The sequence below is a fragment of the Asparagus officinalis genome, chromosome 4 (genome assembly GCF_001876935.1).
Source record: "Asparagus officinalis chromosome 4, Aspof.V1, whole genome shotgun sequence".
Classification (NCBI taxonomy): Eukaryota; Viridiplantae; Streptophyta; class Magnoliopsida; order Asparagales; family Asparagaceae; genus Asparagus; species Asparagus officinalis.
Genome location: NC_033797.1, coordinates 37,196,126 through 37,218,670, shown reverse-complemented (window position 1 = coordinate 37,218,670; position 22,545 = coordinate 37,196,126). Strand labels below are relative to the sequence as shown.

The 22,545-nt window shown below is 39.9% G+C and overlaps 1 protein-coding gene across 1 annotated transcript; it reads left to right on the top strand.

The window, feature by feature from the left end:
• On the top strand, positions 4,329-17,349 carry LOC109838523 (acyl transferase 4-like). Its single transcript, XM_020406958.1, has 2 exons — positions 4,329-4,808; positions 17,290-17,349. The coding sequence occupies exons 1-2, from the start codon at positions 4,401-4,403 to the stop codon at positions 17,347-17,349; spliced, it is 468 nt and encodes a 155-aa protein (XP_020262547.1). The 5' UTR covers positions 4,329-4,400.

Genomic DNA, 22,545 nt, shown 5'->3' with positions numbered 1-22,545 from the left:
TCTTCTACCTGTAAAGCACCAAAGAAGGACAAAATAAGCAGGAGGCTCATATTGTGCAAGATGCATTGATTCTCACTATGGATAGCGATTACGATTCACGGGTCATTGATTCGGGAGACTCTTTCCACACTACTGCTAATAGGAAGCTCTTTCAGAACTATGTAGCAAGGGACTTAGGGAAAGTATACTTAGGGGATAATGAACCATGTAGTGTTATTGGAAGAGGTGATGTGCAAATACAGTTGAAGGGCTCCAAGTGGTCTCTGAAAAATATCAGACACGTACTGAAGCTGAAGAGGAATCTTATTTCGGTTGGCCAACTTGGAGCAGAAGGTTATGTTACAACATTCACTGGAGATTCATGGAAAATCTCTAATGGTACAATGGTGGTTGCCCATGGCAACAAGACTGGTACCCTCTACCTAACTTCACATGTGAGTGACACCCTCGTAATTGCAGTAGGCAAGGAGAATATAGATTTGTAGCACAATAGGTTAGGACACATGAGTAAGAAGGGTATGAAGATTCTACACTCAGAAGGGAAGCTAACCAGCATCGATTTAGTGAAAATTGGTATTTGTGAAGACTGCATCTTCGAGAAGCAAAAGAGAGTTATTTTTCTGAAGGGTGGAAGACCACCTAAAGCTCACAAGCTAGAGCTTGTTCATACAGATGTATGGGGTCTGGCTAGCGTATCTTCTCTTGGCGGTTCGACGTACTACGTTAACTTTATCGACGATCACTCGAGGAAGGTATAGGTATACTTCATGAAGCACAAGTCAGCGGTGTTCAACATCTTCAAGAAGTGGAAAGTCGTGGTGGAGAATGAGAGAGATTTAAAAGTGAAGTGTCTGAGATCAGACAATGGTGAAAAATATGAACTGGAGGAGTTCAATAAGTTATGTGCTCTGAACAGGATTCATTTTAAGAGGACTACTCCAGGGGTGTCGCAACAAAACGGCATAGCAGAAAGAATGAACAGAACGCTGACAGAGCGTGCGAGGAGCATGCGTCTACATGTAGGTCTACCAAAAACGTTTTAGGCAGACCTGGTGCATACATCACCATACTTGATAAATCATGGGATATTAGTTCCATTGAACTTTGGGATCCTAGAAGAGGTTTGGAGTGGTAAGAAGGTTAATCTCTCACACTTAAGAGTCTTTCATTGTGTGGCATATGTCCATATCAGTGATTATGACAGAGACAAGCTAGAAGCTAAGTCACTGAAGTGCACATTCATTGGGTACGACATTAATGAGTTCGGGTATCGTCTTTAGGATGAGAAGAACAGGAAAATTATCAGGAGCCGAGACGTCATATTAAATGAGGAGGCAATGTACAAGAATAAGGATAATGTGAAGGCTAGCCAAAGCAGTGGAGCAGCACTACGGATGCGGGCGTATCCGAGTACATGGATTTGGAAGAACTTCCAGATAGAGGAGACAATGTCAATTCTGACCGAGGAACGAAGGACACTCCAGGTGCAGAACTGCCTACCTAGGACGAGGAACCTAGGAGGTCATTCAGGGTACCAAAACCGAATCACAGGTATCTCTCATCACTAGACTACCTACTTTTGACAGATAACAGAGAACCTGAATGCTATGAGGAGGCTATGCAAGTGAGCGAATCTCAGCAGTGGGAACATGCAATACAAGAAGAGATGGATTCTCTCCACTCTAACGAGACATGTGAGTTAGCCCCGCTACCTGCACAAAAGAAAGCCTTACATAACAAGTGGGTCTATAATGTCAAGCAGGAGAGTGATGGAAGGAAGAGATACAAGGCTATATTAGTCGTGAAGGGGTTCTAACAGCGGGAAGGAGTGGATTATACACAGATATTTTCCCCCATTTTGAAACTGATAACCATCAGGGTGGTGTTGAGCTTGGTAGCTGCTGAAAATATCTACCTTGAGCAGTTAGATGTGAAGACTGTCTTTCTTCATGGTGACTTGGATGAAGAAATCTACATGAAGAAACCTGTTAGTTTCTTGAGGAAGGAAAGTAAGAGATGGTGTGTAGGCTCAATAAGAGCTTATACGGATTGAAACAGGCCCCAAGATAGTGGTATAAGAAAGTTCGATAACTTCATGCAGAACAATGGCTATGGCAGATGCAATTCAGATCATTGTTGTTACTTCAAGAGGTTCAAGTCCAGCTATATCGTGTTATTGCTGTATGTTGATGACATGTTAGTTGCAGAACCGTGTTTACAGGAGATAAACAAGCTGAAGAAGAAGCTAGCAAAGGAGTTTACTATAAAAGATCTAGGTGCAACGAAGTAGATTCTTGGGATGCGGATCAGCCGAGATGCGGCTGAGGGGACGCTGAAGTTGAGTCAGTCTGAATACATTAAGAAAATACTTTAGAGATTCAACATGCAGAATGCTAAGGTCATTAGCACGCCCCTTTGAAGCCAGTTCAAGTTATCTGGGGAACAATCGCCCAAGACTGATGCAGAGAAGGAGCACATGATAAATGTGCCTTATTCATCAGCTATTGGTAGTCTGATGTACGCAATGGTTTGCACGAGGCTGGATATTACCAATGCAGTAGGAGTTGTAAACTGGTTTGCAAGCAACCTAGGAAAGCAGCATTAGGAGACCGTGAATAGGATATTATGATATCTGAGAGGGACTACGAATATACCACTGTGTTTTGGGAGAAAGGAGTTGATACTGCAAGGATACATAGATGCAAATTTCGTAGGTGATCATGATACAAGGCGATGCACCATGGGGTTTGTTTATACCTTAGGGTTGACAGTAGTGAGTTGGGTCTCACGTTTGCAGAAGATTGTGACGTTATTCACAACTAAGGCAGAGTATGTCGCAGTGACAGAGGCGAGCAAAAAAATGATTTAGTTAACCGGGTGTCTTGAAGAGTTGGGTCTGAAGCGGGGAACAATGTTCTTTATTGTGATAGCCAGAGTGCTATACACCTTTCCAAGAACCCAGTATTTCATGCCAGAATGAAGCACATCGAGTTACGTTACCACGTCATACATTTGATGATTGAGGAAAGAAAGTTACAGTTAGAGAAGATTTTGTGGAGCCAAAATCCTGCTGATATATTGACTAAAACAGTTACCATTCAGAAACTGAAGTTGTGCAAAACTTCAGTTGGCTTTCATGCATAAGAGATGAGGGCGGAGGCACACGATGAGAAGATACTTGTTATGAGAGCTTGCTGATGGCGGTTTGGTCTCCAAGTGGGAGATTGTTGAAAAAAGGGGTGTAGACCCAAACCTCGATGGCGACAGCGACCCCACGATTCAGGCGAGCTCGACAATGTTAGGCGAACTCAAGATCGATGACACAGATTTTAGGCGAGCTCTAGCTCGTGACCTTTCAGGCGAGGTCCAGTCGGTGAGCTCGAGACATTCACACGAGGACGAGTCGACGACTAGGGCAGGCGAGCTCGTGGCGAGCTCGAGCAAAGGTCCTACAAGCGAGGGCGGGGCCCTACAGGCGAGGTCGACGTGAGGCACATTCGAGCTCGAGTTGGATCTTGTAGTCGGGGTCGATGCACTGCAAGCGAGTCGACATAGGCGAGCTTCAAGCGATGAGCTCGCCGGTAGGTGAGGTGTAGGTGACCTCCTGGACAGCTACGTGAGCTCGCTTGGCGTGGGATCTTGTTTGCATTGGTGGAGGACAGGCTGTCGACAGCCCACCTAGGGTTTCCCTATAAAAGGGAAACCCAGAGCACAAATCCCCTTGCCCCCCGTTCTTCTTCTTCTCAGAGCGTTTAATTCTTTGGCGGCAATCATTTATTGAGCTTCTGTAGCGAAGATTTTTCAGAAGAAAAATCTCGTGATCCTATGCGATTTTTTCACGGTGACTTGAGAAGAGATTTTACAAGTTGTAAAATCTCACGCCTTATTTGAAGAACAGAAAGTTTCTGTTGTTTCTTTGTTTTTGAGAGATCTCAAGTATGAGATCTGCTTTTTACAAGCTTGTAATCTTTTTTGATATAAAGGAAATTATTTGTGTGGCTCCCAAAGACATAAGCAAGTTGCCGAACCTCGTTAAAACTCAGTGTTCTCCTTTTCTTATAATTTTTTTATTTGCCGTGATTTCTTCTTTCTATTATCTTAACACAAGATCTGATAGGGCAAATTCCGCAGAGGGTTCATATTAGACAGGTGGTCGAGTAGCTTGAATTCCCCAACAGTTAATTAATAGTCTCATCATGTCGTTTTCTTCTCTTCCCTTCTTCCTCAAGACTCATTCTACAAACTTCTCTATTTTTGAGTCGTCTGACTAAAACTATTCAACCAATTAAGAGAGAACCCACCTATATAAAGAACCACACAACATCAATCTGATATCAATCCTAAGTTCCAAATACTAATACCATCTCCATATATCTCAAACGACTAAGACATCAATCAATATGGGATTCACAGTGACAAGACAATCCGAGTCCTTGGTGAAGCCAAGCGAACCGACGCCTTCTGAAACCCTAGAACTCTCGGCCATAGACCGTAACCCCGGGCTAAGGCACCAAGTCCGGTCGCTGCACGTGTTCAGGCACGGGCAAAAACCGGCCAAGGTCATAAGAGATGCCTTGGCCAAGGCTCTTGTGCCGTACTATCCTCTAGCAGGGAGATTTGCGGTGTCGCATCAAGGGGAGGTCGTGGTCGAGTGCGCCGGTCAAGGGGCTTGGTTTGTTGAGGCAACGGCCAACTGTAGTCTTGAGGATGTCAAATATTTTGATCATCCTCTATTGATCTCTGAGGGTGAGCTTTTGCCTAATCCTCCGGTGGAGGGTGAAGTGCTTGATGTCCCTTTTATGATGCAGGTATATACTAATTCATCACAGGTAGATTAGTATCAGAGTAGTATCTTCTGTTTTTCCGTTCATTTTTTGACCCACAATAGAATTTCAAGCGCACGTCATGGTCCGGGAAAATGCGTCTGTAGACTTGGCTATTTCTATGTAGTTCTATATGGTTTTTGAAATTGCATGTACACAAATTTAATTGCTTGTGAAGTTTATAGCATGCTTTCACTGGGCAGTAGCCTTAATTTGATTATATATATACCTACTTTTTGGAGTATTGAACGACTAGGCCTAATTAATACAGAACGGTATTAAGTAATGTAAAATGAATGATGACATTCTCGTTTTAGTCATGTGGTCGCTTTAGTCCACTAAAATTGGTCAAAATATATACCTATATATAGTGACATTTTCCCCATTTGAGAAAGCGTTTTTTTGCTTCTAAACCCAAACTTTTCTTTCCATTTACTTTGAAACCAGCATAGTTTTATGTCCAACGTACAATGTTTATAATACCTCTAACCCAATTTATATGATAGAAGAGTGTACAGCAATATACAAAAAAGTGTATACTTGCATACGAGATATAGTGTACAGCAAAGTAATTAGTATATGTTATATTGCTGCATAGTATAAAGAGAGCGTATACATAGCCATAAACCTTATTGTATATTTGTAGATACACACGTTCTATTATATTTTTTTTGGTTTAAAGGTAAGTAAATTTATCTTGAGTTATGACAACATATAAAACTATATGCGTTTTTAAGTAATCATGTGGGTAAGACTTCAGGGTTTATAGTAAAAAAAACCGATTATAGAAATTGGGAAAAATTGCAATGAGAGCTTTACTTCTGAGATCTAAATAGAAAACCCCTCAACTGTTCCAACCAACTTAGAAAGCCTTTAACCCAATAAGCTTTTCAAAAGCCCCCCCAGCCCATGTGATCTTTTTAAAAGTTTCAAAAATACCCCCTCTCTCTTTATTTCCCCCCTCCTTTTCTCTCCCTTTTCTTCCTCTTTTTTTTGTCCCTCTCTTCACATCTCTTCCGTGATTCCATAAAACTCTCTCATCTTCAACTCTCTCACCTCCCTACTCCTCTCTCATATTCTCTATATTTTAATTATTTTTTCCCTTCTCATCTTCTATATTTTTTAATTATTTTTTTCTTTCTTTAATTTTTTCCCTTCTCATTTATTCCACAAACTCATAAACATTTCTCAAATTCAACTTCTCTCATCTTTTTTCTCCTCTCTAGCCCTATCTCTTCCTCCACCGTCATTGTTTTCGTCGTTGCTTCTCTTTCAATGCTCCTGACTTTCCTCCAACACCTCTCCTCATCCTTCTCCTTCACTTCCTCTCTCTTTCTCTTTTTATTCTTCATTTATCCTTCTCTTCTACCATGATCTCTCTGTTGTGCGCGGCGGAAGCTTCAAGGTGACACGAACAATAACTCGAGATAAATAACAACCAGTAAGCAAATCACAATCACAGCAAGAGCAAACTATTTACGTGGTTCAGCAAGTTGCCTATGTCCACGGGGCAAGGAGGGGGGGAGTTCTTACTATTAGAAATCAAGAGAATACAAATAGAGTTACAAATCTCACCGATCAAACCCTAAAACAAAGCTCTAGATCTCTCACAAATCTCCCACAATTGGATGCAGCAATCCTCTCCAAAAGACTGCTCAAAAACATCCTTGCTTAACCCTAACTAATTACAATTAGAGTTATATATCAACTCAGAAACGAAACAGGTCAAAAAACAAAGCCCAGCCCAAAATCAGTCTGCGGTCGACCGCGGCGATCGACCGAACCAAAAACCCGAGAGCAGAATCGATTACAGTCATGACGCGGTCGATCGTGACGGTCGACCGAATCTCATCCCGAGATCAAAAATCACCTACAGGGTACTCGCGGTCGAACACCACGGTCGACCGCCTTCAGCTTCGAATCCTACTGCCCTTTGTGCACGTTAGCGGTCGACCGCAGCGGTCAACCGCCAGTCTGATTTCCTGCACTTCTCTCGCCACTTCTTCAATTCTCCACTTCGGCGAATGTTTCTACCAAAAACTGAGCCGACACCAAATCATCCAAATATCCCACTTGTTGCGTCCAGGACGTCATGGAAACACCCCACAACAACGGACTCAATCCACAACAAGTCCGAGATCCAAACTAGAGCTGAAACACGATCTCCCCTATCGAAATCAAACTGGCTGCATCTAAAAGACTGCCTACGTATCCTCTTGCCCAAGAAATCAAGCCGAACGTAGTGGCCTCCAAAGGACTCAATCCACTAGAAGAGTTCGCAACCCTTCTCCAACATCACGATCAAGTCTACGGCTGATAGCACCGCCAATGACCCCAGAATGAAACAATCCATCTCCACCTGAGATGAACCAATGGCCATATCCAGACTCTATCTATCAGCTATACTCGAATCGATTAACCTATCATCTGCATCCAAATCAACATGATTTCCAATCTGTGTCATATCAACTAGAATCCCAAATGATGCAGTATGATCTAGAGTCTCCACCCAACGTGGAGTAGCATCACTCTCCACCAGCTACGATGTCCCAAATATCTGATCACCACTCTCCACCTGCCGAGAGTCAAACGTGACATACCTACTCAGAACAAAGTCAGAAGCCAATACCTGATAATCAAACACGCCTCTGACTCCCAAATATGCTATCGGATCAAATCTTACATCCATGATATGACCAAGTGCTGGGTAGTCAAACATCCGACGTAACCCAAAATCTAAAGCAGCTCCACCAGATCCAAAATCTCTACATGCAGCAGTCGGCAACCTATGCATAAGATGGCCTAAACATATCATAGCCCGCACACCAATACCAATGCTCGATATAAAATGTTGATCCTCCTACAGCAAGGAACAGCTCCCCAACTCTGCCATCTCATCACGTCGCCTCAAAGTTTCCACACCAATAAAGTGTCTCCAATTATCGTGAGCTCGGTACAAACGCAAGAAAGAACCCCTACCATAATCAGAACGTCGGGTTACCTTTCTATCAACACACTTCCTCCCTATGTTACAGGCTTCTAGGACTTCACACCAATGGGACTTGGTTGCAACCCACCAATGCCTAGAACAATCCCTAACTGTGGAAACAACATACCTATTACCTCCCAATAATGCTCCCTTGGAAGGGCCCCTAATGCCTAAATGAACAACCCTCAGCAGACCCCTCGAATGATGGATAGAAGTGCCAAACTCCATCTCGATCTTCTTGCTCATACCAATGGGTTCATAGAACTTCAAACTGTAGGTCAAAACACTCCTCAACAACCTATGCATGACATTACCAATCAAATAACCAAGCATCAAACAACGCCACAGTCTAGCCGAATCTGATGAAGTCGTCAGCTCCTTATCAATCGCTGTGCTTCCGAGCAAATAATACAAATTGCTCATTCTGACGCCCTTCATCATAATCATGGACCCCAATGTGACTTTCAAACGTGCATCCACCAAGGTCACCCTATAGCATGCTGCCTCCAAAGCTCCAAGTGAAATGATGTTCATCTTTAATTGTGGAACGAACCTCACTTCATCCAACTCCTGAATCACCTCGTCGCTCATTTTAATCCGAACGGTACCAATACCACCAATAGAGCATGTATGTCCATTACCCATGAGCACAACATCCTCTCTTTACAACTTCTGAAAGCTGGAGAACCAATCCCTCCTAGGGCAAACGTGGTAAGAAGCACCCGAATCCAACATCCACTCTGTAGAGTTGGTAACACAAACTGACGGTAGTACAGACAATGAATAGCCTAAAAATCTTGTACAGCTTTCCCCTTATTCTTCTCGGCTCGATCTAACTTTGGGCATTCAGCTTTCCAATGTCCATCCTCTAAAAAACACACTGATTCCTACGAATTTCACGATGTGCCCCTCTAGACTGCGACCTCCTACTTCGGTTTGAACCACGACCATGAACTACTAATGCATCTCCTAATGCCTTCTCAGATGACTCATTAACACTCTTCCTCAACTCATAATTCACCAACGCTGAGGTCACCTCATTGTAGCTAACAGTAGTTATTCTATTAATCATAGTGAGAACAAAGATACCATAATCATCCCTAGACAACGAACACAAAAGTAGCATCGTCTTGTCTTCATCCTCAACCATGATATCCACATTGATCATGTCAGAAAGTAGCTTCGTGAAGTTGTTAACATGCTCCCTGATGGAAACTTCCCTCTTCATCTTGAATTGATAAAACATCTTCTTCAAGTGAAGCCGATTCTCAATGCTCTTAGTAAGATACTTCTCATTGAGTGTTTCCCACATTCTCTTCGCTGACGTCTTGTTCATCACATCATAGATAAGATTCGACGTCAAGCATGACCGAATAACTCCACATGCCCTACTATTCATCTTTTTTTAAACATTTCCTTCCATATCAGCAGGTTTCTCTTTTAACTCAAGAGTCTCCTCTAAGTTTTGAGAGTCCAACGTATCCATCATCTGGCACCTCCACAAACTAAAATTGATCTTGTCGTCGAACTTCGGAACATTAATATTCATGTTATTAATGCTCAAACTATGTATCATCTTAGTAAGAGACGAACCTGATGTGCTTGATTCTCCCATGTTGTCGATCTAACTCTTCAAATAAGAATCTAACAGCGAATCCTTCGAACAAGCTCCCAAGTCCAACTCAGAGCTCTGATACTAATTGTTGTGCGCGGCGGAAGCTTCGAAGCGACACAAACAATAACTCAAGATAAATCACAACCACTAAGCAAATCACAATCATAGCAAGAACAAACTATTTACATGGTTTGGTAAGTTGCCTATGTTCACGGGGTAAGGAGGGGAGAGTTCTTACTATTAGAAATCAAGAGAGTACAAGTAGAGTTACAAATCTCACTGATCAAACCCTAAAACAAAGCTCTAGATCTCTCATAAATCTCCCACAATTGGATGCAGTAATCCTCTCCAAAAGACTGCTCAAAAACGTCCTTGCTTAACCCTAACTAATTACAATTAGAGTTATATATCAACTCAGAAACGAACCGGATCAAAAACCAAAGCCCAGCCCAAAAACATTCTGCGGTCGACCGCGACGGTCAACCGCGAGGGTTGACCGAACCAAAAACCCGAGTGTAGAATCGATTACAGTCATGGCGTGGTCGACCATGACGGTCGACCGAATCTCATCCCGAGACCAAAAATCACCTACAGGGTACGCGCGGTCGACCGCCACGGTCGACCGCCTTCAGCTCCGAATCCTACTGCCCTGTGCATGTTCCGTCGGTCGACCGTCCGCTGACGTCGGTGTCGACCGTCAGTCTCTGGCCTGGCTGATTCCTGCTGATTTCCTGCACTTCTGATTGTGGGAAAATTTGATGTAAAAGAAATGAAAGAAAAATTGACTTATATTCTCTCAAAATCTATTACAATTTGGATTCCGAAAGAAAGGAGAACGAATTTGATTCTCCCCTTTGTTTAAAACTGGGTTCTTTACGGTAGCGATGTAGTGCCTCCTTCGATTATTCGCATCGAATTTGCTCTCCGTTGACGATCCGACCGTCTTGATTCACTGGAACGATGTCTTCTCCTCACGATTTGACGTTGTAGAGAACTTGCGTGGCAAGTTTAAAACTCTTGATGAGTTGATAACTCTGATCGAGTTTGAATTCTTGAAAAAGAGTTGATTTGAACCGAAAGTTTGGTTGATAAGCCAAGGATAAAAGCCCTTGCTCAAGGATGCTTAAAGATCTCCTTGTTGCCAAGTTTCTCTCCAGGCGATCTCCTCAAAAGCCTGCCCAAGGATCTCTTCTGTTGCTGCCAAACCGAGAGCCAAATCCCCTCTGCTCGAACCCCTAAACTGAATTGATTTTTAGTTATTTATAGAGGATTAAGGGGGTGTAACCGCCCCTTAAATCTCTCCTAAGTGGGGTGTAACCGCCCTGAAATCGTGGGAAACGGTTTTAGAACCGTTCAGCTCATGTTGAATGAGTCAAACAACGCCCAAGTTGGCGTTCAGGACCCTAACTCCGCATTTTAGACTGGAGACGTAGAGTTGGGTACCCGCTGGGCATTGAAAAACGCGGGTCCGACCCCAGTGTTTTAATGTTGTAACGTCGGTCCGACTCCAGCATTTTACTATTGACACACGCGGAGGACCTCCATATTTTGGTGTTGATACACGGGGAGGACCTCCGCGTTTTGGTCTTAGAGAGCGGTGATGAGTTCCGCGTCTTGCTTTGGAGAGATTATCAACAAGTAATCTCTTTTGTCATAGCGTTGCAAAGATCATTGTCTTGTAATCTTCGTCTTGGCTCCTTGAGAATATGAGAGTCGTCAGATTGTAACTCCCGATGTTGATTGTGAATGCTGTTGAACTAGAGCTCTCATCGGTTGTCGTGAAGATCGTCAGATTGTAACCTTCAGCGATCTACGTGAAAGTCTTCAAATTATAGCCTTCTGGAAGTCGTCAGATTGTAACTTCTATCATCGGTGTTTGATGGGGGATAAGCTATCTATTGTGATTTTTAGACAACCTACAACTTCTCTCGCCACTTCTTCACTCTCTTACTCCTTGTCCACCTCTCCTCCTCTTTTCTTGTCTCTCTTTTTCTTCTTCATTATCTACTCTCACACTTCTCAGTCTCCTATTTTTCCTTCATCGACTCCTCTTCCTCACCCAGCTCTCTTCCTTCTTCTTTGTTGTCTATGTTGGATATTGAATTTGAATTTTTTTTGTCTATGAATAATCATTAAATATGAAAAGGCTTTTTATCTAGGTCACACTTTACCAATTTGAAAGATTGAGGAGTCATTAAAAATTCATATCCATCTAGATTCCAATGAATCAATGCATTTTTATTTGGAGTCTTCTAAATTATTCAGCTTACTCAAACATCTATATTTATGTCTGTAATTGTAAATGCATGTACTAGATATGAAGAGTTTTTTGTGTTTAATGTCAAACTATAGAGTCATCATTTATAAATATTTTTGAGTTCTCTATTTCTACTCCTTAGTCTTTCTACATCATACTCGCATCCCACTTATGAACGGATATAGAATTTTATAGCGTAGTTTACAACAAATAAGAAAGTAAGCATTTTAATCTACACATGTAACAATATTATGAGCATAGTTAACTATTTTATGAAAGGAAGTAACAATTTTTATTAATGAAGTGAGTAACATATTTATGAAAAAATATAATAATCTATGAATAAAAATGATATTTTAAAATATAGACTTGGACAACATTAAAGGTAACAGTTTAACCAATATACATAAAAGTTTTATGAATAAAAGTATCAGTTTGGAAAACAAATGTAACATATTATGTAAAATAGATAATATTTTACCAATGATGGTAATATATTATATGAAAAAATATTAGTTTTATAAAAAAAATGATAGACAGTTTCATAGCATAGGTTTCAGAAATGTAAAGTATAATAATTTAGTAAACAAATGTAGAAACTTTATAAACAAAGATGATTTTTTTAATAAATAACAAACAAGATAATAACTCTTTCTTTTTTCCTATCCTTTATCAATGACTACCTCTCCTCAATGCCATCTATCTCTCCTCCTTGTCCTCTCAGCACATTCCTTAATTGTTTTATGAAAAACTATTAAAAATTAGAACTCCCATTTTCTCCTTACTTAATCACACTTTTTATTTGCTAAAACCCATGCGCATTAAATGCCTTTTTATTTTACTTTTTTATATAATAAATTCAAAATTAAAGTATCAACCCTGATAGTGTTAGTTCATTAAATAAAAAATAGTAAAGAAAATATCATAGTAGGAGAGATGCGGAGAGAAGAGAGGACCAAAGGAGAATAGCTGCTAGTGAAGAAGGAAGACATGTGGAAGAGGATGGGAAGGTGAAAAAGACGCGAATGAGAAAGAGGGGGAAGAAAGTAGGACGAGGCAGGAGGAAAGGTTGAGACGATAAAGAATAGAGAAGAACTAAGATATAGAGAAGGAGTGTAGGCAAATAAAATTACCTTTATCCCAAACAAAAGAAGCTCAACGGTTCGCCTGCGAGGTTGAACTTTACCTGAAGTTCGCCTATAAGATTTAACTTCGCCCACGAAGAACGAACTTCGCCTGAAAGCTAAACATCACCTGAAGTTCGCCCGTGAAGAATGAAGTCTGCCTGAACACTGAACTTTGCCTGAACATTCAAGTCCGCATGAACAAAGTCAAGTTCACCTGAATAATTGAGTCCGCTGACGAAGTCAAGTTCACCTGAATACTTGACTCCGCTGACAAAGTCAAGTTCATCTGAATACTTGACTCCGCGGGCAAACCCAAGTTTTCCTGATAACGTGGCACTGCCTGAATCAACCATGCAGACTCAAGTTCGCCTGAATACTTGACTCTACAGGAAAAGCCAAGTTCGCCTAATAACGTGGCTCCACCTGAATCAACCATGCAGATTCAAGTTCACCTGAATACTTGACTCCGCGAGCAACGATAACACGGATTCGCCTGAATCAACCATGCAGGTTCAATTTAGCCTGAACAATGAGCTTCACATGAACGAAGTTAACTTCTCCTGAACACTTAACTTCGCCTACGAGGTTTGCCTGCATGCTCCAACTCGACTGCAAGCTCGTCAAGCTCGCCTGAATGTGCAAGCCCGCCTGCAGCGTCAAGTCCGTTTGCACTACTTGACCATTTCAGCCACTAAGGCTTAAAATGTAAAAGTGGTTGTGCCCACTTTTCACGTTCATAGGAGACGGTTATATACCATTCTCCTCTATAAATAGTCATTAATGGCTACCAACAGAAGGGCGGCGGAGGAAGAGGATTGAGAGAATGAAAGCATTAAGAGAATCATGCATTCACCCTTCAAACTCTAGCTCGGCTACTCGAACTCCAAAAAATAAAACTTCTACTACGCGAGGAAGTTTGTTGACAACCTTGTTCGAATCGTCAACAGGAAGCAAACTCGACTTAAGCATTGAGTTAGATATCCCTTCACCCCAAAAGATCTCACGTTAAACAAAAGAGAGATCAGATCGATTCTCTCTTCTTCTGTGTAAAAGAGATTTTTTTATTTGTAATACACAATTCAATCAATACAAAATTAGGATCATCTTTTACGACCTACAAGGAGTAGTATGGACAAAGGAGGAGATATGATCATATTAAGAGGGGAGAGAGAGAGGGAGAGAGAGTGAGTATGAGAGAGAGAGAGAGAGAGAGAGAGAGAGAGAGAGAGAGAGATCAATGTAGAGCGTGAACGCATCTAATGGAGGAGGATAGAAGATGAGAGAGGGAAAGAGAGATGTAGAGTGGGGAAAAGAGGAAAGAGAGGTTGAAGATGAAGGGAATGAGAGTATGAGAGAGGTTAAAGATGAAGAATCAAGAAAAGAGAAAGTGGTTAAATATGAGGGGGGGGAGCCTGCAGAGAGACTGAAGGATGAGAGGAAAGTAGAGAGATTGGAGAGGTCGTAGGTTTACTGAGGAAATGAGAAGGAGGAGGATGAAGGAGGGCGCCCGTGGGGGGGGGGGTGTTTTGATAAGAGGGATTAAATATGAAGAAGAAGACAGAAGAGGCGTATTTCTATTGATTTTTTAAAAGACATCATATGAGGTAAGGAGTTGATTGAATTGTTTCTTGGGTCAAAAGGTTTTTTTTTTTTTGCTAGTTTAAAAATTTCTCATTCTTAATTTTAGATCACATGAGATAATGACTTTCCTCCAACACCTCCCCTCATCCTTCTCCTCCACTTCCTCACTCTCTATCTTTTTATTCTTCATTTATCCTTCTCTTCTACCATGATCTTTCTTACTCCTTCTTGTCCACCTCTTCTCCTCTTTTGTCTCTCATTTTCTTTTTCGTTGTCCATTCTCACTCTCCTCAATCTCCTTTTTTTTTCTTCATCAACTCAGCCTCTTCCTCATCCAGCTCTCTTCCTTCTTCTTTGTTGTCTATATTGGATACTGAATTTGAATTTTTTGTAAGTGAATAATTAAACTTGAAAAGGCTTTTTAATTAGGTTACACTTTACCAATTTGAAAGACTGAGGAGTCATTAAAAATTCATGTCTATCTAAATTCCAATGGATCAATGCGTTTTTTATTTGGAGTCTTCTTAAGAAAATTAACAATATTTAAGTGCAAATTATTCAGCTTAATCAATAATCTATATTCATGTCTGTAATTGTAGGTGCATGTACTAGATATGAAGAGTTTTTTGTGTTTAATGTCAAACTATAGAGTCATCATTTATAAATATTTTTGAGTTCTCTATTTCTACGCCTTAGTCTTTCTACATCCTACTTGCATCCCACTTATGAACGATTATGGAATTTTATAGTGTAGTCTGCAACAAATAAGAAAAGTAAGCATTTTAATCTACACATGTAACAATATTATGAGCATAGTTAACTATTTTATGAAAGGAAGTAACAATTTTTATTAATGAAGTAAGTAACATACTTATGAACAAATATAATAATTTATGAAAAAAATAACATTTTAAAATGTAGACTTGGACAACATTAAAGGTAATAGTTTAACCAATATAAATAACAGTTTTATGAATAAAAGTAACAGTTTAGAAAACAAAGGTAACATATTATGTAAAATGGATAATATTTTATGAATGATGGTAACATATTATATACCAAAAATAACAATTTTATAAAAAAATGATAGACAATTTCGTAGCATAGGTTTCATAAATGTAAAATATAATAATTTAGTAAACAAATGTAGCAACTTTATAAACAAAGATGATTTTTTTGAATAAATAACATACAAGATAATAACTCTTTTCTTTTTTCCTATCCTTTATCAACGACTACCTCTCCTCATTGCCATCTATCTCTCCTTGTCTCTTAGCACATTCCTTAATTGTTTTATGAAAAACTAATAAAAATAACAACTCACTTTTTCTCCTTACTTAACCACACTTTTTATTCGCTGAAAACCATGCGCAATAAATGCATTTTCATTTTATTTTTTATTCTTTTTATATAATAAAGATAATAATAAAGTATCAACTTTGATAGTGTTAGCCCATTAAATAAAAACTATTAAAGAAAATATCAGAGGAGGAGAGATGTGAAGAGAAGACAGGACCAGAGGAGAATAGTTGATAGTGAAGAAGGAAGACATGCGGAAGAGGGTGAGAAGGTAAAAGTAAAGTGGATGAGAAAGAGGAGGAAGAGAGGAGGAAGAGGCAGAAGGAAAGGTCAAGACGATATAGAACAGAGAAGAAGAAGGATATGGAGAAGGAGTAGAATGGACAAAGAAGGAGAGATGATGATATTGAGAGAGAGAGAGAGAGAGAGAGAGAGAGAAGAGCTCCGTGGAGTGAACGCATCCAATGGAGGAGGAGAGAAGATGAGAGAGGGAAAGAGAAATGAGAGTGGGGAAGAGAGAGAGAGAGAGGTTGAAGATGAGAGGGAATGTAGATATGAGAGAGGTTGGCAGATGAGAATGAAGAAAAGAGATGAGAGAGGTTAAAGATGAGCGGGGAGGAGAGAGCTGAGAGAGATTGAAGTATAAAGGAAAGAAGAGAGATTAGAGAGGTTTGTGGGTTCATGAGAAATGAGAGGAGGAAGGGTGGTTGGGGCGGGGGCGGTAGTTTATGAGGGAAAAACTGAAGAAAGAAGACGAAGAGGATATTTTATGATTTTTAAAATAGATCACATGAGGTAAGAAGTTGATTGAAGTGTTTCATAAAGGGTTTTTTTGCTAGTTTAAAAAGTTCTCATTTTTCTATTTTTCAAATTGTTGAAGTTGAGACTCCCAATGTACTTTTTCATCAAAAGTACAGTTACTAATTTGTAGTCAACTATGGATCATCCACTCCTAAACCTAAACTAAAGGAGAAATTTTCAATATAGACTCACTACACATTTTATCACAAAAATCGACATTATCTCTTTCTTTATTAGCGAAATCGACCCAGGTTCTGTCACGTCAGCTTCGTAGCCAGAAACTGGGTCGATTTCTAAAAAACGCGTTGTTTAATTAGTCATGGTTGACAATCCCGACTAATTAGTATGTGCTCGAGACCCCGATTCAAGTTTCTGCAAAAAATTGGCAGGGTTGCCAAATCCGACCAAAATTATTAGGTTTAGCAACCCTGATAAATTTTTGCGTGCTGAATTGATCGTGGTTGGCCAATTTTGAACTACAAATTGGCCAATCCTCAAATAGCAGGGGTTGGCAACCCCGACTATTTGACAGAGACTTTTGAAATTAATTTCCCCAAATAGTTGGAGTTAGTAACCCCGACCATTTTGATTGACAACCCGTTAATTAGTCGAGGTTGTCAACCCTGACTAAATAGAAGTTTTTTTAACGAACCAATTTTTGACCATGACGCTGATGTAGCCAGAAATTGAGTCAATTTCACTAAATAAAAGTGAAATAGGTCGAATTTTGGGAATAAATTAGGGCATGAGACTATTTTGAAAATTTCTCCCTTCTAAGCTGAACTTTCTTCCCGCAGGTAACTGAATTCACGTGCAGCGGCTTCGGTGGCACGCGCTCGAACCCTTCGCAAAAATAGTCCACTGCGCCTATCAGCCTTAAATGGCATGTTTAAGCAGAATGCATCGATTAGCTCATAACTGCGAAAAGTTTTTATGACTGCAATGCCGACATCATTTCACGCCAACTACGTGCACCTGTTCAGCCCCACATTAAATGCGCGAGATGACATCACCCCTTTAGCGGCTTAATAGCTTGTAAAGTATATAAGCGATTCAAAGCCAGCGCAGGCTAGACTGCGGCGCAAAGTTAGTATATCTAACCGCTTTGGTTCTACTATAAAAGGGAATTGAGGCATGGCTGCCTAGGGTATGCTAATTTAAGCATTTTTGAGCAAGCTTATTTGGGCTTAGCTAAGCGTGCTTAATTCGCTGCAACTTAAGCTTTGAAGCTGAGTTGACGGCGGTTGAGGAATTACTAGAGATGCACTTCGAGCCGTGCTCATGAATCCTTCGAATGTGTGAGGATAAAGGGTTTCTGGCTAAGGAATCAAACGCATCCTGAGGAAGCTTGAGAAACCCTAACACAGCCTCATAATTGCACAAAATGAAGCCCCCTGTTTAATAACTGCATCAAGCAGTTATAGGAAAAAAGAATTTTCTTTTAGTGTAACTTATTTTTTTAGATGCTTTTTCCTCTAAAGTTTTTTTAGATAACAAGATATAAGAAGGAATTTATTTTGATGTATGGGGCAGTATTTTGATGTATGCAAGTTTGGATTTACGGTATAATACTAATTATTTACATGCTGTATTGAGACCAAATTTTGAGAAAGCTATATGAGAATGCAATTAAGCTTAAGATTTATTCCTTTTTGCTCTAGGAAGCAAAGCGCAAAAAATAGTTGTATCAGCTTACCGGCGACAAATTATTATCTCCAGCCTAAAATGAATTGTTAGGCCGATTTTGGCTGAAGAAAATTTTCCCTATCGCATTAAATGGTTAAGATCAGAACAACATTCTAAATTTTAAGATAGGTTATAGGGACGAGCATTCTAGAAATATGTCTTGATAAGTTTAAGGATCTTTCTATCAAATGTCCTCACCACGGTCTAGAAAAGGTAAGCAGATATGGCCGCAAATCCATGCTACTGAACAATTGAATTATTCTTTAATAAACTTTCTAGAGCGATGTGTCAAGGATTTGCATGACAGAAAAATGTCAATGAAAGCTGAAAAATTTTAGAGTGTATCTATCCGAGAAAAGGGCATGTAAGTGGGAAAGCACTGTGATGAAAGAGTTTCATCAGTTTTCCCACCCAAATCTAGTTGTGCTTCTCCTGAGTTTGTCAAAGGCATAACGATTCTTTTTTTTAAGCAAAAAATGGTAGCAGCTTTGTATAGATTAGAAGTGCGTAGAAATCAAGAACGAAGCTTCAGCTCAAATGCAATCAAGTTCTGTAGGTCTCCATATTTTTTGAAGTGCTACTATGCTAATCTAGTTTTTGATTATTAACAACAATTCTTAAACATTAATGTGTTGAGTGTTTGCTTTTCAACCTGTTAGGTATTCCTACTAAAGAATCCATCAGGTGCGGAGGTTGGTTGGATTGTACGTTCAGTATTCGATATCTAAATGGATGATTGATGGAATTTGGATTGAAGGCGCGCTTTATGCATTGCAAGTCAATAATATGCCATATCGCAGCTTCATGCCATGCTACGCAGATCAAGCGTCACGAGAAATCATTAAGCTTGGATATACTTTTGTAGTCTAAGGTTGTTTAGCTTTATGTGGTATGGCTTAAGATCCTCCAAATCATACAATATGACACGTTTTGTTTTATCGCTTCCCTCAAGTTTAGGCCACTTTAAATATGAAACTAATAGATAGCATTTATATACATAGGCATTATTTGTTTCAATGTTTCACCCCATCTATACATCTTTTCTGTGAAAATAAAGCCATGATTTAATGGTATTAAGACTTGCTCATACTATTTTAGCATCTTTTATAAAATCTATTATCCATTTAAAAGTGTTTTACAAAAGCTTATTTGAAAGAAATTTGTTAATAATCAAGTTTTAACAAGTTCATAATGTTTTTACCAATTTCGTAAAATGATGAAGTTCTCACAAAGCAAAAATGATAATTTAAAAAAATTCTTTTGGCTAAGCATGATTATATTTAAGTATATTTAAACATTTCTCGTGCAAGTTTGGCATAAATTTTTGGAATTTATTTACTATTTTTAAACACACTTTGAAAATCCATATTTCACGTATTGCAAGAACGGTAGGTGTGCATGTTTTCTGCGTCGACCGACCACTGTTCATTATCGACCGGATAACCTGTTCTATAATGCTAAAATTTCTGGTCTCAGTGCGACTAATGCTCGGCATCAGTCGACTGAACAATTTTTTCAGTTGACGCGATGGCTTGCATGGCAGTCGACCGACTAGCTATTCTGTATTTTTAGTTTTTAGTTTCTGCTCACAAGAGCCCTATATATCGACCGAAGTATAAATCTAATCAGATTCAATTCCGAAAAGTCTGTGGTTCATTTCAGTCAGGGCTTGAGCTATATAGAGCTATCAGTACGACGACAAATCGTCAGCTGTATTTGTTAGCCGTTGTGTCGTAAGGCAGAGATCTTAGCTCAATAGGTTGAGCCGACATATGTTCATTAGTTCGGATACGGGCGATCGAGAATTATTTCAGTAAATTGGCTAAGTCCTTTGGGCTGATTGGCTTTTTAGGGTATAGAATAGCCCCTGCTTACTTTGATTTTCAACATAGTTATTTACAAGGTTTAAAGAGTGTTTACACACAGTTTAATTCTAAGCTTTTTGTGTGTTGTTTTGTGAAAAAAGTTTCGACAAGAGAGAATCTAAAATTTCATCTTTAAGGCAGACTCAGCGGACCTCAATGCCAAATTTCCTCTTATGAGTGTTTGGTTAAGAAGTTTGTCTAACTCAATTATCTAGCTTGCTTAATATTTCAAATTATTATGGATTTTATATTTGCTAGATTAATACGAGTTTTGGATATTAATTTTACTCATTGATAGTTGCTACTAGCACAAGAGCCTTATTTTGAGACACCTATAGATTATGTATTTATGTCAAAAGGGCATAATTGTACTTACTTATAGCGGTTGTTGGGAGGTGCATCTTTTTGAGTGAGGCTCAATTTTATGTTCTCATCTAAGTGATCATCTGTATAGCTTGAGTTGTGGGGCGGTGTTATCTTTTTGAGTTAGATCTGATTTTGTTTCACTTAAACTGTTGAGAACTACGTAATTACAGCAAGATAACTTAGAGCGAGTGGTTAGGAGGAGACCGTAGGTCTGAATTCCTAAGAGATGTGGGTTGTTGGTAAACGCGCTAGGGAGAGGTAGTAAATCCAAGGCATTTGAGAAAGGTGACATGGGTAGGTAACTAAAGCATATATATATAAGAGAGATGGCTTAATGGTATTGGAACACATCGTAGTGATCCCACTCGTAAAAAGTTTTCGGTAAAGGGCTAGAAAATCGATTGTGTAAGCCTTTTGTTTTTGTGAGTATAAGTGTTGTAGAGCAATAAAAAAACTACCTGTATAAACTGCCACCAACAATTCACAGAAGTTCGGCGCTGGCATCTAAGCTCTGTCATAGAACAAAGGGCTCATTCTACTGTCGCTCTGGCATCAAAAGGCCTGTAAGTCAAGGCGTTGCCGTGAACACTTAGTTGACGACCCTCCTAGTAACGGCAGGTGAAAACATAATGATATTCAGCATACACAAGAACATTTAACATGGCGCAGCTCAGAGCTTCCGAACCCCGAAATGATTTAAACGGGCACCTAACGAAAACGTTTTGGACTCTGTCGGGGCCTGAGCCGAGGCTTTGGGACTTACAAGGCTCACGCAAGTAATTCCTCCAGTTTGTGCAGCTAGGCAGAATTATCCTAAGGGTCTCATGCTTGTAGCGGGAGTGTAAGATTGGGGGGCATACAAAAGGTCTACCCGCACACAAAAACGCTTCAGCCTACAAGGGTTTAAGCTTCGGCCCTAAACGGTTCAAACTGGGGGATTCTACTTGACAAAACACATTAAGTTGCAGAGGCAATTTGGTTGCTCGCTCTAGGCAATGCGCTCGCTCGCCCTAGAGCATCTCACGCCGCACGGGCTAGCCTCACGCGCCGCCTAAGCGGTTTTTGTTGGCGCTCATGTTTATGAGCATACTCGGCTAATCTGTTTTGATGATAGCACAACAATTCTCTAACCACACGTGTGTCGAGTGCTTTTGCATTTGTTTTGTTAGTGTAATCTAGCAGCAAATATCATGTTGTGAGGACGGATAGACTAGAGGGCTTTCATGCATACTTGGAGGATGAAAGGAATAAATCGTGTATGAAGCGGCAATGGCAATTGCAAAGTCATTCCAAGATCAATTCATTCATCCGGGCATAGTTTACCAAGAAAGAGCTCATTGAGATCAAGTTGGGCTTGGGAAGAAATAAGTGTCATTCGCGTGCATTTATATTTTATATGTTTCGAATTATGGAGATACTTTATAGGGCCCTTATTATATGCATATAGGCTACAACACCATTTTATTGGTATTTAAGGCGGTATACTATATATCTACACAGTATATATAAGGTATAAGAAGTGTTCGGGCTAAGGTGACGTCTTGCGATAATCTGCTAGGACGCGGCCTAAAATTACATGATTCGAGGCTTTCATTGTGGATCATGATTCCGCTCTTTCGTTGAAAACACTTGATCTAAGGTGAACGTCATAATTCTATTTATCGACAAAACCTCGTGTGCCTAAAGACACAGATAGTTTCATGATTTATGGCCGTATTGCACCGCAAGTTTGGGGTAAACCTGTCATCGTTTGACGCTATTTGATTTCATGCAGCAGATTCGTCTAATTTTTAATATGTGTTTGAAAATGAATAGAAACTTTCATGCTTACTGGTGGTCGATCAAGAAGGGTCAAACGATGAATTGAGTGTTGCAGCGAGCGCTCATAATGAACTTTGAGTGTATTATGGTTTGTACAGAAATTAGTATGTAAGAGGTTAAGGGTTCTTCATAGCGCAAACGGATTATCCACAAATTGAGTAGGGCTGGAAGTCATGTGATAGTGCATTAGGGACGCGGTAGGTACGGAAGGCTTTCATATCAGATGATTATGGCTAAGAGCAGCTGAATCATCATTAGATGCAAGCTACTTTTTTCATGATAAGGCTTATTATATATATACTTTATTATAGGTTA